General features: G+C 53.1%; 4 protein-coding genes across 4 annotated transcripts; 2 read left to right on the plus strand and 2 right to left on the minus strand.

Moving 5' to 3' along the window:
- Positions 1 to 127: 127 nt before the first annotated feature.
- Positions 128 to 4,650, minus strand: AYL99_01644 (hypothetical protein; the record flags this gene model as incomplete). Its single annotated transcript, XM_018833160.1, has 2 exons — positions 128 to 4,537; positions 4,609 to 4,650. The coding sequence occupies 2 exons, from the start codon at positions 4,648 to 4,650 to the stop codon at positions 128 to 130; spliced, it is 4,452 nt and encodes a 1,483-aa protein (XP_018699039.1).
- A 1,307-nt stretch (positions 4,651 to 5,957) lies between these two features.
- AYL99_01645 (hypothetical protein) lies at positions 5,958 to 7,181 on the plus strand (the record flags this gene model as incomplete). The annotated part of the gene is made up of 1 exon (XM_018833161.1): positions 5,958 to 7,181. One exon carries the CDS (start codon positions 5,958 to 5,960, stop codon positions 7,179 to 7,181), a length of 1,224 nt encoding a protein of 407 aa, XP_018699040.1.
- Positions 7,182 to 7,592: 411 nt separating this feature from the next.
- Positions 7,593 to 8,455, minus strand: AYL99_01646 (hypothetical protein; the record flags this gene model as incomplete). The annotated part of the gene is made up of 3 exons (XM_018833162.1): positions 7,593 to 8,164; positions 8,215 to 8,341; positions 8,390 to 8,455. 3 exons carry the CDS (start codon positions 8,453 to 8,455, stop codon positions 7,593 to 7,595), a joined length of 765 nt encoding a protein of 254 aa, XP_018699041.1.
- An 870-nt stretch (positions 8,456 to 9,325) lies between these two features.
- On the plus strand, positions 9,326 to 14,619 carry AYL99_01647 (hypothetical protein; the record flags this gene model as incomplete). The annotated part of the gene is made up of 4 exons (XM_018833163.1): positions 9,326 to 9,390; positions 9,443 to 12,705; positions 12,797 to 12,837; positions 12,925 to 14,619. 4 exons carry the CDS (start codon positions 9,326 to 9,328, stop codon positions 14,617 to 14,619), a joined length of 5,064 nt encoding a protein of 1,687 aa, XP_018699042.1.
- Positions 14,620 to 15,453: the final 834 nt, after the last annotated feature.

Below are 15,453 nucleotides of genomic sequence, written 5' to 3' on the forward strand. Positions count from 1 at the left end.
ACTAACCGTGCAGCTCGTACCTATTCCAATCACAAAAGGAGGGCGTGAAACAAATCGTGAGACAGAGAATGGTATCATTGTGCTCGAAAAAAGGCATCAAACTGGCAAGCAAACCAAAATCAACCAATTAATCTTTCAGCCCAAAGGCTTTGCGTAACATGGGGAACTTCTTCTTTTTCCCGCTGCGACCGACGGCTTCGGCAAACTCATTCGGTTTGCGCATGCTGCCTTGGTTCAGCCTGGTCGTTCCATTGCGCATCGGTGGCCCATCCATGGTGCTCGGTCGAGTATTTTCATTTGGCAAAGCTGGAGGCAGCGGCCAAGAATCACTCATGACTCGCTCAGGCGGGTGTCGACGGTGCAGTTTGGCATGCCCGTGCTGTTGTCCGCCCGGGTTCTGTTGTTCTTTCGCTGCCTCCAGCTTGGCTCTTGCCTGTGCAATGGCTGTGTCCCTTTCGGCAGCTGAAGCAAATCCGAGCCGGGACGCTTTGTTTGTATCTGTGGTCTTCAAAGGTCTTTGCGGGGATTCGACCACGGGCGAAGGGGACTCCTCCTTTGGCTTCTTGCTGCGAAACAGTCCAAGTATTCCCCGCTTCTTCTCACTATTGGGAGACAAAGCTTCACCACTGCTGGGAGTTGCAGTGGTATCGGCCTGCGGGATATCAAGTTTGGGTGCAGCTTGTGCTTTGGCTGCTGCTCGCTCCTCATCCGAGCTATCATCCAGGTCTGTAGATTCATCGTCATTGTTTCTGCGAGGAATGCCGCGCACCGGAGCAAGCTGTGGCACGTCCGACTCATCGTCACTATCATCGGCGAAACGTGAGCGCCATTTGCGGTGCTGAGGTTGATCGTCCTCGTCGTCTGAGTCCAGGATGCGCGACCGGTTGTTCTGCCCACCTGTACTCATCCGAAGTGTAGGGGCAGTATTCGTCTGTGGGCGAGCAAACATGGAAGATGATCTTCTGACGTCGGTGGACCCGCGGAGTGTTGGTACATTGTCGATCGATCCTCTCATAGTAGTCCTCATGGTGTGGGAGCCATCCGGCGGAGAGAAAGGACGCCTGCCCACAGGCGAAACCGACCGGACGCCGTTGGGTCTATCCCCCCGCAGAGATGGTTCGCCTGCACCTCGCATACTTCTACGCATTGTATATCTGCCACCAGTAGTGGACTTGCTGCGACGAGCCTTCCGAAACGAGCTTTCAGAGTCACTGTCATTGGACACAACCGGCCGAGCAGGTTGCGACCGGGATGCGGGCGCAGACGTGGCAGCAGCCGTGGCTAGAGGGACATGCTTCTTCTGGAGTGCCACACGGGGTTGATTTGGAGGACTAGGCATAGACGAGCGGTTCGTTCTTTGCTGTGGCGGGGCAACAGTTGAAGCTGGCATTGAATTGCGATTCTCGTTACGCATAGTCTTGCGGAACCCGAGTTCAGACTCTGGAGGAGAGCTGGCCCTCATTGACTGTCGGAAAGGTGCAGCGGCGGCTGCAGCATAACCAAGATTATGAGCCTCAATTGCTGGATAAGGAGAAGGCTGCGTCTTCCTTTGCAGTGGCGAGTCTGGTAATCCTTGAGCCGCTGCCGCCGCTGCCGGCACAGATGCTGCGGCAGCAATTGCAGCAGGCGATTTCTTTTTGCGTCTCGGTTGGGATATGGTGGCCTGTGATGCAGGAGCCCGGGTAGGTCGAGGTTGTGCGGGTTGTGGTATCTTATTGTGTACAGTTTTGGGAACCTCCGGTGTTCTTGTTTGCACGGTTGCCTGAGCTGGGACTGGGCTCGCCTGCTCCACATCGTGGACTGTCGTTGTCGGTGCTGGTTGACTTTCAATGATGTTTTGGCTAGGTAAATATCTCGTCTGCTCTGCGATGCCACTCCACCGAGCCTGTGTCTCCTCCCAAGATCCGGCGCCCAGCGCATCATGAGAAGCGGAAGTTGATACTCGCGCAAGTGGGCTTTCTGGTGAAGTAATAGGTGATAGCGGAGTTACAATGGGACTTTCCACAATGGCGTCAATGGAACCAAATCCCATGCCTTCCATTTCCGACGGATCTTCTGCCGCGTCGCTGTAAATACTATCATTGTCCGACACTTCTTCGTCCACGGCTTCCGTGACTGAGTGTGGATTCAAGTCAGGAAGTCCGCTCGCGATGTTTGGTGCTTTGTGTGACTCCTCAAGTCTGCCCAAGGCCTCCGTAGACACGGGAAAGCCTCCTGGAACTTCCACCAGAAATTGGTCGTTGGATTTCGGCTCTTCGGCGGGAGTAGGTGGTGAGACGGACACAAGAGGCACTTCTGTCTGGAGAGGTACAGACTTCACAGGTTGGTCGATTGTTCTCGGAGGGAGGGCCTTTGCACCAATTTGTACTTCCGATTCGCGGGCTGTACGAGCAGCAGGTGCAGACGTGGTCTCCTCAGGCTCCGAAATGTCATTTTCTTCATCTGAGAACGACACCGTGCCCTCAACAGATGTCACCTCGGGCGGGAGAGGCTCATTGGGTCGAGGTCCAGAAGCCTGCGCAGAAGTCCTTCGAGCCTCTTGAGCCAATACAGCTCCAACAGCATGGTCGCTTGAGACGCCTCTGGCTGGATAGGGGGTGTAAGTACTGGAAGTTTCCGAAGACGTCCCTGAGGAGGTAGTATTCTTGCCCTCTGTGAGTGGCGCACGAGTTTCCGGAGGTGACCTTGGCATTTGCGTGGTGTTGGAATCATTCATGTCTCTAAACTTTTGGCCACGAACACTTCCAAACGATGGAAGTTGAGGGCGTGGCTTCATCAGCTCTTCCATGTCATCGTTCGACGAGAAAGTGTTCAGCACGGGTTTGCCCTTTCCTAAGCCAAGCCATCCTTTCTTCTCTCTCCCTGGACTCTCCGCCGGACTCTGGACGCTTGCACTGGTACCAACAATTTCTGGCTGAGTCTCGAAGCTAACCCGCACAGACTTCTTCCGTTTGGGAGGACCATCGAACGACGCGCTCGATATATCAGATGATTCGCTCGGGGTAACACTAGCGCCACGAGGTTCGCCGCCGGGAAAAGCTGGAGTGGGGGAATGATGCTTCAATGCAGGTTTAGCAGGTGATATCGATCGTGGAGGAGGTTCGTGTTTTCGCCCTGCAGCGAGATCTGAAGACAACCTCTCCGAGAAACGAGTGGATCGTGAGGGGCTGAGCGAAGTAGCTCGAGCCGGCTGAGGTTCCGTGACTTGGAGGTGACTCGTTGCGGCTGGTGATTCCTCGCGGCCATCCATTGCCGCATTTTCATATGTCTCTGGAGGAAGAGATTGATTTGAGGCGGATGGAGAGGGAACGAACTCGATTTTCCCAGGCCCATCTGTTGCATTCGTAGGACTCTTTGGCTGAGCTGGAGTTGTCGCCACTCGGACAGGATTCACATTGGTATCCGGAGTTTGATGGGCATAGAGTGGACTGGTTTGCTCCTGCTGTTCGCCTTCCCAGTCCTCCCGAACAATAGATGGTTGTTTCTGTAGAATCCCCGAGGCCCTCTGCGTCCTCCTGTCTCGCTTTCGCTCAACGTTCGAGTCTGAGTCCGAATCGGTCCGCGATGCCTCGGCAGCAGAAGAATCAGTGCCTTCGCCGGAAAACGAAGGCTTTTTCTTCTTCCTCCTCGCGGGAAGTTGCTGGACTGGGATGGTTTGTGTTTGCGATTCAGGACTTGATTCTAACGGGTCGAGGATTGGCCTGCTCGCCATTGTCCCACTCTGCAGGTGACTACCTTCCACTGCAGTGTCGACCACCCTCTTTTTCTTCTTCTTGACAGGCTGATTCGCTGTTTGCACAAGTTCATACTGAATGTCTGCGGCTTGCGCCGGGGTAATGGCATTTGCGACAGCATTGGAATGAGATCGAGCACCATTCACAAGGACTGGAGACTGTGCCATTGGGGATTGCGCGATTGGAGATTGGGGTCGCGGCGACAGTGGTCTCGAAAAATTGATGGATCCCCGGCTGTCAACTCGCTCAAGATCATTGCTTTGTGGAACACTGGTGTTTCTTTGCACGTTAGGTGGCGGCTGTTGTGGCGATCCGTACCTATCAAGACTCTGGCCACGGTTCGATGGTCGCTCTAGCGGCGGTGAGAGCACGCGAGGTGGAGGAGCTTCTTGACTGGATGCTCTCTTTTTCTTCTTCTTTGTGGACGGTGAGGTCGAGGGAGGAGCAAAGTGTTGCGGGATGGTCGGTAGCGGAGGGGCCTGGGGTTCCGAGCGCGAGACAGGTCGCGAAGGCGAAGGCGAAGGAGTTCTAAACGTCCTCTCAGTCATAGACCCAGCACTATTGTGCCTCTGCAAGCCACCTCTTCCTCGGCCCCGGGCTGAACTTGAAAGAGAACCGGAGGAGGCTTGCCTTTGAATCATGCGCTTTGTTTGGACCTGGTCCACTGGGGTCGGAGGCGGAGACATGGTTCTCAGGGCTTGGGCGGCGGCGGAAGCGGACAGATTGGCCTGCGAGGCTCGGCTATTAAGGAATGCCTGAGTGGCCGCCATATGGGCAGAAGCTGAAGCAGGCGTCTGGGGCCGCTGAGGATGAACAAACGTCAGCACCGGAGCGCAGGACGAGACCGAACAGGACGCCGAAAGTGATTACTTACAGTGGCCGACACAGACCTGCTCCGCCTGTGTAGAAAACTCATGGTTGCGATGGTGTCCCAGAGGTTGTGGTGCTGTAGAGCCCGCGCGATCAATGGAGGATAATCCAGTATCGCAGACGGGAGAACCAGAAGCGAGTTATCAAACCAAGCAGCAGAAATGGTTATCGGAGGGCTGAAGAACGATAACAGGCCCCATGTCGCTTCCAATCGAGCTCTCCCGCCTGACAAGGTCGAAACGGATGATGGAAAGGTAGAGAGGTGGTTAGGAGCTTTGCGAAGGATGAATTGTTTTTTGGGATAGCAAGGTAGGTACGGAGTATGATTTGGGGCGTGGATCGGTGCGGGAGAGCGAGGGAGATGGAAGCTCCGTAACCATGGGAAAAGATGGGGCGGAAAAGAGGCTAGAGCCCAGAGGCTTCGGGCGTAGGTAGAGCTGGGGAGCCAGCACTACTGACTACGTGAGTCGCAGGTAGCAGCGCGGCGGTAGCTGGCACCTGGGTGGCACCTGAGTGGGCGGCTGGTGACGGTCTCGAGTTGTGGCTGTGTTGGGTGTGTTGGGAGTGGGGCCCAATGACCACATACCAATCACAATGTGTGACATTCCTTACGTCATTACTTTTTCATGCTAAGCTGATGATGTACTCTCGAAACTCTCTTCTTCGTGCAAGAAGTGACAGCACAACGTCCACATCTCACCTACAATACATGGAGGTGCTCGGCGCTATTCAAGGCACCGAATCTGCAGAATCCCCAAATCGTTGGCCTCGCCACGTGCTTGAATCGAGCTCGGCATCTCAAAGCAGACTTAGGGGGGTGCTGTGTCCTGCAATGGAACCTGCAGATCCCTCCAGATTCCTTTTCGAGCCTAAGTGATGACTAACGACAGATCAGATTGCTTTGAGGTACTCAATCCTTATGCATGAGGGCGGATATCATGCCACACTACGGACTATCCCTCGGCCCACCAGGCCAGCAGACTCGGGGTAGATTGGGCGGACACCCGCATGACATACACATACAGTGCCCGAAGAGGCAGGAGGCCTCCAACAACCACGAAGACGCCGGTTTGGTTAGATATGAACAGCAATCAGTATTCCATTCACAAGGCTGAAAGAGACGATACCTGAAAGAAAAATCCGCCCACAATGGAAGAGAATCGCTGCCTCGGTTCCTTGGAAAGAGAGCGGATGCCTTTTCTCATTTTCGAAGGGCGTTCGTTGTCAGCATCGCTTTCCCCGCATATGGCGTATATTATATAGCAATGGAGTTCTTCCTTGATAACCTGATTGTCTTCCACTTCTCGGGCAAAGCATACTGCAATCTGGCTACTTCTTAGCAGGCAGCAAGCCATGGCATACACTCACCAAGATTCACCTGCAGATGCCGTAGATCCCACTACGCTGCCTCCACTTCCGCTGCCGGCCGGCGTCAGATCCCGCTTTGTCGACACATCCCCTCACAGCCTCGTCTTTCACATTCTCGAATCCCTCCCCGCGAACCTACCGCCTTCTGGCCCCAAGCCGAAGCTGATCCTCTTGATCCATGGGTTCCCCGAGCTCGCCTACTCGTGGCGTAAAATCCTTCCCTTGCTCGCTGCGGAAGGATACCATGCCGTCGCCTTCGACCAGCGAGGCTATGGGCGGACGTACTCCCGCAAACCACTCGATGCATCTTCATTCCGTCCGTTAAACCTCATCAAGGATACTGTCACGCTGGTGAACGCTCTAGGCTATACCTCAGTATGCTGTGTTGTAGGGCACGACTTCGGGGCGGTGACGGCAAGTGTCTGTGCCCTCGCCCGCCCAGACATGTTCGAGCGCCTGGTGATGATGTCCCATCCCACCAAAGGCCCGCCCCAGTCTCCTCTTTCCACCTCCCCGTCCTATGGCGCCGCCTCCCAAGTCCCTCCGCCTCCAGTCGACATGGAACAGGCACTCTCTCAGCTTCCGCACCCCAGGAAGCATTATAAATGGTACTACTGCACCCCGCCTTCAAACGATGAAATGACCAACCCCACGGGCCCGCCCCTACACACGTTTCTGCGTGGCTACTTCCACCTGAAATCCGCAGACTGGGATGTCAATGACCCGCACAAACTGAATGGGTGGACCGCGACGGAGCTGGAAAAGATGCCGCGGTACTATATCATGGACCTGGCCGACAACATGCGCCAGGCCGTGGCGCGAGACATGGCCAACGAAGACCCGCACGTCGTCGCCTCGCGCTCGGCCCGCTGGCTCCCAGACGACGAGCTGGCCATCTATGTCCAGGAATGGGGCCGTACCTCCTTCCAGGGCGGCCTGAATTGGTACCGCGTGCAGACGCAACCCGAAATCGCATCGGACATGCAGGCGTGGTCCGGCGCAAAGATCTCCGTCCCAACCGTCTTTGTGAGCGGCAAGAAAGATTGGGGCACCTTCCAAGAGCCCGGTGCCGTGGAAGCAATGGAGACGGGTCAAAGTGTCAGACTCCCCATGTATAAAGGAACTGTACTTGTCGATGGAGCCGGGCACTGGGTGAATCAGGAACAACCAGAAAGATGTGTGGAGGAAATTTTGCAGTTGGTCAGATGACGATCATGGCTGGGTTTGGCCAGCGACACCAATGGAAACACGTCGACGACTACTGCATGGGTGTTCAAATATAGAATTTCTGTTCCGTTGATACCTCCAGCTTGTTTCTTGTCTATCACACCGTAAGCAAATTTCCGCAAGAATATCGTGCAACTTCCTTTCCCGCAAGACGCATCATGATTCTGAGAGCTTGACCCTTGTCCATGAAGAACTCCTGTGCATGACCACCCCAGACGCCTTCGCTGAAATCGAATGAAGGGCATGGAAAATGAATACCCCGCTTGACCACGAATAGACAACATAGCCTCGATCTCTTCACCTGAGTCGACGGAGGAAAACCCGTCGTAAGCTCCTGTACGCACGTTGGAAACCGTACTCATTGCGGTCCATATCCTGACGAGACGGTTTCCTTCACTCGTCTGGTTCCGTCATATCGGAGTCGAGTCGGTCCGTCCGAGCCTTGCTCTTAGCATGTTCCCCGTCGTCCTCGTCGTCCTCGTCGTAGTTCTCCTCGTCTTCCGAATCGTTATTCAGCTCCAGATCGGACTCGCTCCCGTTGGCTGCATCGTCGTCAAAGTCGTCGAAGTCGTCGAAGTCTACTTCTTCCGCATCACTGTCGTTCCAGAAATCATCATCAATCTTCTCGATAACTGGCTTGGTAGTCTCGTGTGTAGGCATGACGAATCCTTCAGGAATGTCCTTCCTTGAAGCATCGACATCCTGTCTCACTCTTGCTTTGAATGCTTCTTTGTCGTCCCTAAACATGACGCTGGCATCGACGTTGGCGGGGGAAGAGATTTCTGGGTCGTCCAGCAGGGAAAGAATGGAGATGAGCACCGATTCAACACGTTGAGCTGGAGACCAGCGTTCACCAGCGCTCTCGCCAGACATGATATCCTCGCCTGGTGCATGAAGAATGGAGATGCAAAGCCGGCCGTCAGCATAGATATTTGGATGCCACAGTGGTTTGGAAAAGCGGAAATCTGAGAGGGGGTCAGTGTCAGGCAGACTCTGGTGCGTCGAGAATACTGACCCGGGGGTTTGTAAGGATAATCTCTTGGAAAGCTCATCTGAGCCTTGAAATAACCGCCGTAGTAGAGAGAGTCAGGATTAATGACCATCAAGGCTAGGTTCCAGTGATATATATTCTCTTCATCGATCTAGCTAGGTTAACCTTGGGTCCGGAAAGGATTTGTGCCATATCTCACCTCGATCTGAACCCATTTCTCCTTGGCTAGAGCCTTATATTCCTTCATGAGTACCGCTTGAGACATGTTGGGCCAAGTAGCCGTAACCCCAGTTCGCACGTGTTGGGAGAGAAGACTGGTGAGGGAGGCGAAAAGGGAAAAGAAATTTCGTTGTGAAGCGTCAAAGGCGGTAACGTAGACAATAGCTTTGGAGTGATTGCTCTCAAGGTTAATAAGATATTTGAATGGTGTCGTTTGGCTGCCGCAGGTGACTGTTACCGACAACTAGACATTGTTCACGGTCGTCTTAGAGGATGGGGTCTCCCGTATCTGGGCGTCAGAACGTCAGAACGGAGTGTAGCAAACTTCCACGGAGCAAAGAGTAGAGCTTGATTGCCACAAGATTCGGGCAGGAGCCGCAGCCAGGAAATCAAGGAGCGATTTTCCAGTTGTCAGAAAAGCGGTCGAGAACATGCGTGAGATGAGGCCAGGATTATATGAGGTGATAGAGCGGTTGACGTCCTCGACTAGTTGGAGGTCCGCAGTCGGATTGTCGGCTACGTCTTTGGGTAGACGTTTGGGCTCACTAGGCGTCGGCCTACCCTATGGTGGTAACCCAAAAGGCCCGAGAGTGCCCGAGGGAAGTCTTGCGCCTCCCAGCCACTCACCGTTGATCCTCATTTCCCGCAATTATTATTGAAAAAGCTTGACCGTCGTTAAGTGGCGTCAGAGGCTTTGATGGTGAGTTATTGACCGCGGAAGGCGGGACCACTTCGACAACAACAAGCCGAGCATATCCTCGAGATCCTTCTCTGTCCGTCCGTTTGAGTTATGGAGTTGACCTTTTTCGCACCTTCATCTTGTATCTTCCAGCACGGCTTGTCTGAGTCGCCATGAGTTTTGACGTGCCCGCCTCGGTTGAAGAGTGGTGACTGTTGCGGAAAATCATCTGCGGCGATGTTTGCACATTGCAGCAGCCCGATATGGCGGGTTGACGACTTATCTGCATGCTTCCAGGCAGAGTATGTTATGCCATGTTTTGCCCGATGTTATGTGCTAATTGAGTGCAAATAGCTATCTCCAAACCCTCTTTCCATTGCTAGCATGTGCGGTATCTCTTTTGCTTCTACTTCACCAATTCCTTTGGCAAAGGACGATACGATTTCACAACCGATCTCGAGATCTCCTTGTTGATACCAGCGAGGACGAGGAGGATGAGGACGAGTCCGGCAACGGAGATGACGATAGCCTTGCCAGGCTGACGTTGCAAAAGACATATTCTCATGGGGGTCACTCAACGAAGGATGTCAATAAACCTACTGGTGAGGTTTTCATGGTCACATTGGAATTCCTCCTGTTGTCGGCACAAGTCGCCGTAAATGTTGTCGCCCTTTTGAACACATCGGACCGAAAAAGGAGGACTTTGACAACAGAGACCGCCGTGTGGACATATCTTCTGGTCATCGCTGGAGCACGTCTGGTCTCATCAGCAACAAGGTGGCAATGTCCCCTTAAAGGCCTCTGGAACCACAGTTCAGCACTGTACATCGTCCAATGGCTTTGCCAAGTTTGGGTGTTCCGTTCTGTTCTTGTTCACCGCCCTGGACGGTCGTCTCTGATCCTGACAATAGTATCGTTTGCGATCACGTGTCTGCTTGTCGTACTCGCTCTCACGGCTCGAAAGGGAAACAAGGGTGTTTTGTTGGAGTACGAAGGAGACATTGAGCCATCTCGAGAACCCCTCGCCAGCGTCCTGTCTCTGGCCACCTTTACTTGGGTCGATCCCATCGTATGGAGAGGATTCAAGAAGACATTGGAGCTTGCTGATGTTTGGAATCTGGCATTGGAAGATAAGGCAGAGACTGTACTGGCTCAGTTCCGACAGATTCGAAAGACTCACTCGCTGGCTGTTCGGCTACTCCTGCACTTTAAATCTCAGATCTTGATACAAGGTGCGTGGTGTATGCTGGCCAGCGTTTTCATGTTTCTTCCAACTCTGCTCCTCAAGGCTGTTCTGGAGTATCTCGAAAACACAGACACAGTTCCTGTTAGTGCTGCGTGGCTGTATGTCATACTTCTTTTCGCCACGGGAGCTGTACAAGCAGTTGGGGATGGGCAAGGTCTGTGGATCGGTCGAAGAATTTGCATTCAGTTACGTGCTATCATCATTGGGGAGATATATTCCAAGACCTTGAGACGAAAGGCGGCGGCAACCGCGGATACAAAGCTTGGAGAAGAAGCCAATCCAACGAAGGGAAGTTTTTGGGCAAAGGTCTGGTCACTATGCAGTGGAAGAGGTCGAAAGCAGCAGAATGATGCCTCGAACACCATTTCTACGAAGACCACCGGGTCTCAAGCGAACAATGGCACTATCATCAACCTGATGTCCATCGATTCCTTCAAAGTGGCCGAAGTCTGTTCTTATCTCCATTTTCTCTGGGCAGCGGTACCTGTCCAGCTTGTTATGGCCGTCAGCTTGCTATACAACGTCCTCGGGTACAGTTCTTTCGTTGGAATATTCGTGATGATACTTATTTTACCACTCAACCTCTATATCGCACATTCCTTTCAAGCAGCACAGAAACGGATCATGGCAGCCACGGATGGCCGAATTCACGTCACCAATGAAGTTCTCCAAAACATCAGAATCATCAAATACTTCGCCTGGGAGCAGCGTTTCCAGAACAATGTCAATGAGAAAAGACAAGTCGAGCTATCTGCCCTGTGGCGCAAATACGTTTTGTGGGCATCCGCAGCTACCATCTGGAGTGGTGTCCCAATCCTAATCACCTTCGTCTCTTTTCTCATGTACACGCGAGTCGAGCAGCGGCCGCTGGTGCCGTCTGTCGCGTTCCCAGCCTTATCGATGTTCTCTCTACTACGCATTCCACTAGACCAGCTTGCCGATATGGTAGCTCACGTCCAAGAGTCCAAGGTTTCGGTTGATCGAGTGGAACAGTTTCTAAAGGAAGCGGAAACGGAGAAATATTTGCAATTGCGCCAGAGCAGACGTAGAAGTCTCCCGACCACCCGGATTGCGCTTGAGAATGCCACCTTGACTTGGGGAACAACCAGCGAGGATGCAACAGAGGCATTCAGACTTATCAACATGACCGTTGAGTTCTCTATCGGCCAGTTGAATGTCATCGCCGGACCGACGGGAGCTGGCAAGACCTCTCTTTTGATGGCCCTGCTAGGGGAAATGCAACTGCTCAACGGCGCTGTCTACATCCCGGGCGGATCTGCACGACAAGATCTGCGCCCGGACCCCGTGACGGGGTTGACTGAGAGTGTGGCATATTGCGCTCAGCAGGCATGGCTGGTCAATGCTACAATCAAAGAGAACATCCTGTTTGCCAGCCCTTACGATGAAGATCGCTACCACGAGGTCATTTCAATTTGTGCTCTGGAACGTGATCTGGAGATACTTGATGCCGGTGATCAAACTCTGGTTGGCGAAAAGGGGATCACACTGTCAGGAGGTCAAAAACAAAGAATATCGCTTGCGCGAGCGATTTATTCGAACTCGAAGCATATACTTCTCGACGACTGTCTTAGTGCCGTCGATGCTCACACGGCCAAGCACATCTTCGAAGAGGCTCTAACCGGAGACCTGATGGCTCACCGGACTTGCATTTTGGTCTCGCACAACGTGGCACTCACGGTCCCACTTGCGAGTTGGGTCGTCGTCCTGGACAATGGTAAGATCGTGTCTCAAGGGACGGCGCAAGAAATTATCGAAAGCGGTACACTCGGGGATGAACTATTCAAGTCACATCCTGTATCAAGAGCAAACTCCAGACCGCCGTCTCGCACTCCGTCGAACCTCGAAGAAGAGCGATCACACTTATCTGGAAGAACTACGAACGGTACAGCAACCCCAGGTGGGAAGGCCAACATCAGAACCAGATCGAAGATGAACAAGCCCGACAAACAATTTGTCGACCACCGGCTTGAAGCAAAAGCCACAGGAAGCGTGAAATGGTCAACAATACAGATGTACCTGAAGGCGATGGGCCCTTGGTATTACTGGATTTTCGCGGCGTGGGGATTCATAGCTACACAATTGGGTTCGGTCGCGACAAACCTGTGGATCAGACAGTGGGCAAATGCCTACCACGTCCGTGGCGTGCATACGACACACGCAGCGGTAAATGCTTTTCAGGATGTGAAATCTGTGGGAGCAGCATCAAAATTTGGAGGCTCGTTTGTTCAAATGCCGCAGACAGCGCCTACATCCAGCATATCCTGGGTTTTCAAGTCATTATATGATGTCGACGATGGCTACTACCTGGGGATATATGCGCTAATTGGGGTCCTGTATGTGTTTATTTGCTGTGAGTTCTCTCCTTTTCCAACAGCCATTCGAATCGGAAGCCCCATCACTCTTACTCCCTCAGTGTCAATTCAAACTAACGCAGAATTCAGTTTCCCGGGAAATCATACTGTTCTGGGGTTCTCGCCGCGCTGTAAGTTCTCTTCGTCTCTGGCAGCTGGTTCGGCCTCTGCAAGAAGGGGCAGCTCCGATATGTGTGCGAGCTAACGGATTGCAACAGTCCTGGTGCCTTCACGAGAGATTGTTGACGAGCATTCTTCGCGCCAAATTTCGCTTTTTCGATTCGACGCCGTTGGGCCAACTAACCAATCGATTCTCCAAAGACATTCAGGCTCTAGACCAGGAAGTTGCTCCTGTGGCTATTGGCATGCTGCACAGCGCCGCTGCCGTGCTTACGATTGTGGTGCTGATCTCTATCATCACTCCAGGCTTCCTCATCCCCGGCGTTTTCATCACCATCATGTACGTGATAACCGGACTTCTCTACATCCGCTCGTCCCGCGACTTGAAGCGAATCGAAGCAGTTCAACGAAGCCCTCTGTTCCAACATTTCGGGGAGACATTGAGTGGAGTGGTCACGATTCGAGCCTACGGGGACGAGTCGAGATTCATCGAAGACAGCCAACTGAAGGTCAACACACATAACCGTCCATTCATCTACTTGTGGGCCACTAACAGATGGCTCGCGTTTCGGATTGACATTGCTGGGGCACTGGTGTCTTTCTTCTCCGCCATGTTCGTGGTTACTAATGCTGACCGCATTGACCCTGGTGCGGCGGGGTTGGCCCTATCTTATGCCATCACCTTCACCCAAAACGTCTTGTGGTTGGTGCGCCTATACGCTGCCAATGAACAGAACATGAACGCCGTCGAACGAATACAAGAATATATCAACGTCGAGCAAGAAGCGCCTGCTAACGTCCCGGAGACCAAACCTGCTGCAAATTGGCCCAGCCACGGAGTTGTCGAGTTCATCGGATACAGCACAAGATACCGCCCGGATCTGGAACCTGTGCTGAGAAACGTGACTTTCAAGATTGAAGCAGGGCACAAAGTTGGGATTGTTGGGAGGACTGGTGCCGGCAAGAGCTCACTCGCCCTTGCTTTGTTCCGAGGCCTGGAGGCCGAGGAGGGTAAGATCCTGATTGATGATGTCGATATCGGACTTATTGGGCTCCAAGACTTGCGCGAGGCCATCACAATCGTCCCCCAGGATCCCACGCTGTTTTCCGGCACGCTCAGGACCAATCTGGACCCATTTGAACTCTTCACCGATGAAGAGATATTTACCGCTCTTAGACGAGTCCAACTCATTTCAGGGGCTCATAGTGGGTCTGAGGGATCCGGTGCAACGACACCACTTGAGGCCTCTAGCCGATCACCAACGGTTCGAGAGGGTTCAAGTCCGTCCCAAAGTCATGTCTCGTTGTCAGCGAAAGGGACAATGAAGTCCGACTCGACTCTCGTCCAGATTGCCAGCAACAGCAAGGAAAACAAAAACATATTCCGGGACTTGTCGTCCCCGGTCGCTGAATCTGGCTCGAACCTGTCCCAAGGTCAACGACAGCTTCTGTGTCTGGCTCGGGCATTACTGAAATCACCAAAAGTGCTGGTGATGGACGAAGCAACTGCATCGATCGACTATGCGACCGACTCGAAGATCCAGGACACTCTGCGAGAGCTCCACAACAACACCATTTTGACCATCGCCCACCGACTGCAGACCATTATTGATTACGATCGAGTCTTGGTGCTTGATCACGGAGAGGTGGTGGAATACGCCGACCCCTGGGAACTGATACGCAGGGAAGATGGTCATTTCAGAGCCATGTGTCAGACAAGCGGCGACTTCGACACATTGTATGAACTCGCAAAGAAAGCGTGGCAGGACAACCGATTGATTGATGATTCTTGAATCGCGTTTGAAGATTTCTGCTGTTCATAGTGGAGGTAGTATTTGGGTATCGTTTCATTCTGCAAGTGGACGGAGCCATTGCCTTTTACCTCCTGCTTGAAACCTGTACATATATATCTCTCGTCCCTGTATAGTTGGGACTAGGCAACGGCGTGCCACAAGCGAGACAGCAGCGGCCGAAAAGAAAAGTACATACAGACGTCGCGCCTAATAGAAAATGCCAAATACCAACCAACAATGCTTGCTCCATCCTCATAATACCTCCTCCTCCTCATCCTCCTCCACCTGGCTTCGGTATCGCTATGAATCCTTTCTGGCCCACCACGGTCTCCAACTCTTACGGCGATTGAAGGCCGCCACTCGCCCCATACTGTACCTCATCTGCCATTCCTCTGGTTCTTGTCTCTCCTCACCACTTTTCTCCTCTCGAAGTTGTTCTTCTTGCGGGGTCGTTGATTCTCCATTGGCTCTGTCGAAAGGAGGATCTCTGGTCAACTGCAACTCCGAGATGGATCGCCCAGGGATCCTTGGTTATATCGCCCTCTCTTCACCCCAACTGCCTCCCGTCATTCTCCACGCATTCCTCCGCCTGAAGAGGCAGGGTCCCTTGGTCTGTCTCCGGGACGTTATGGTTTGCCGACGAGGCCGTGGTCCAGAGCTTTCTCGGGCCATGGCAAGCTGTGCCTATTCGTCCTCTCGAAAACTACGAGATGATCTCCCCAACTGAGACACAAATACAGACATGCGGAGAAAGAACCTTTTGCCAGGCTCGCCAGATATAAAAGAGATCTGTCGCGTCCCACGGAGTACTTTACATTTCACCTCCAAAAAGAC

This window comes from Fonsecaea erecta (genome assembly GCF_001651985.1).
Source record: "Fonsecaea erecta strain CBS 125763 chromosome Unknown Scaff1, whole genome shotgun sequence".
NCBI lineage: Eukaryota > Fungi > Ascomycota > Eurotiomycetes > Chaetothyriales > Herpotrichiellaceae > Fonsecaea > Fonsecaea erecta.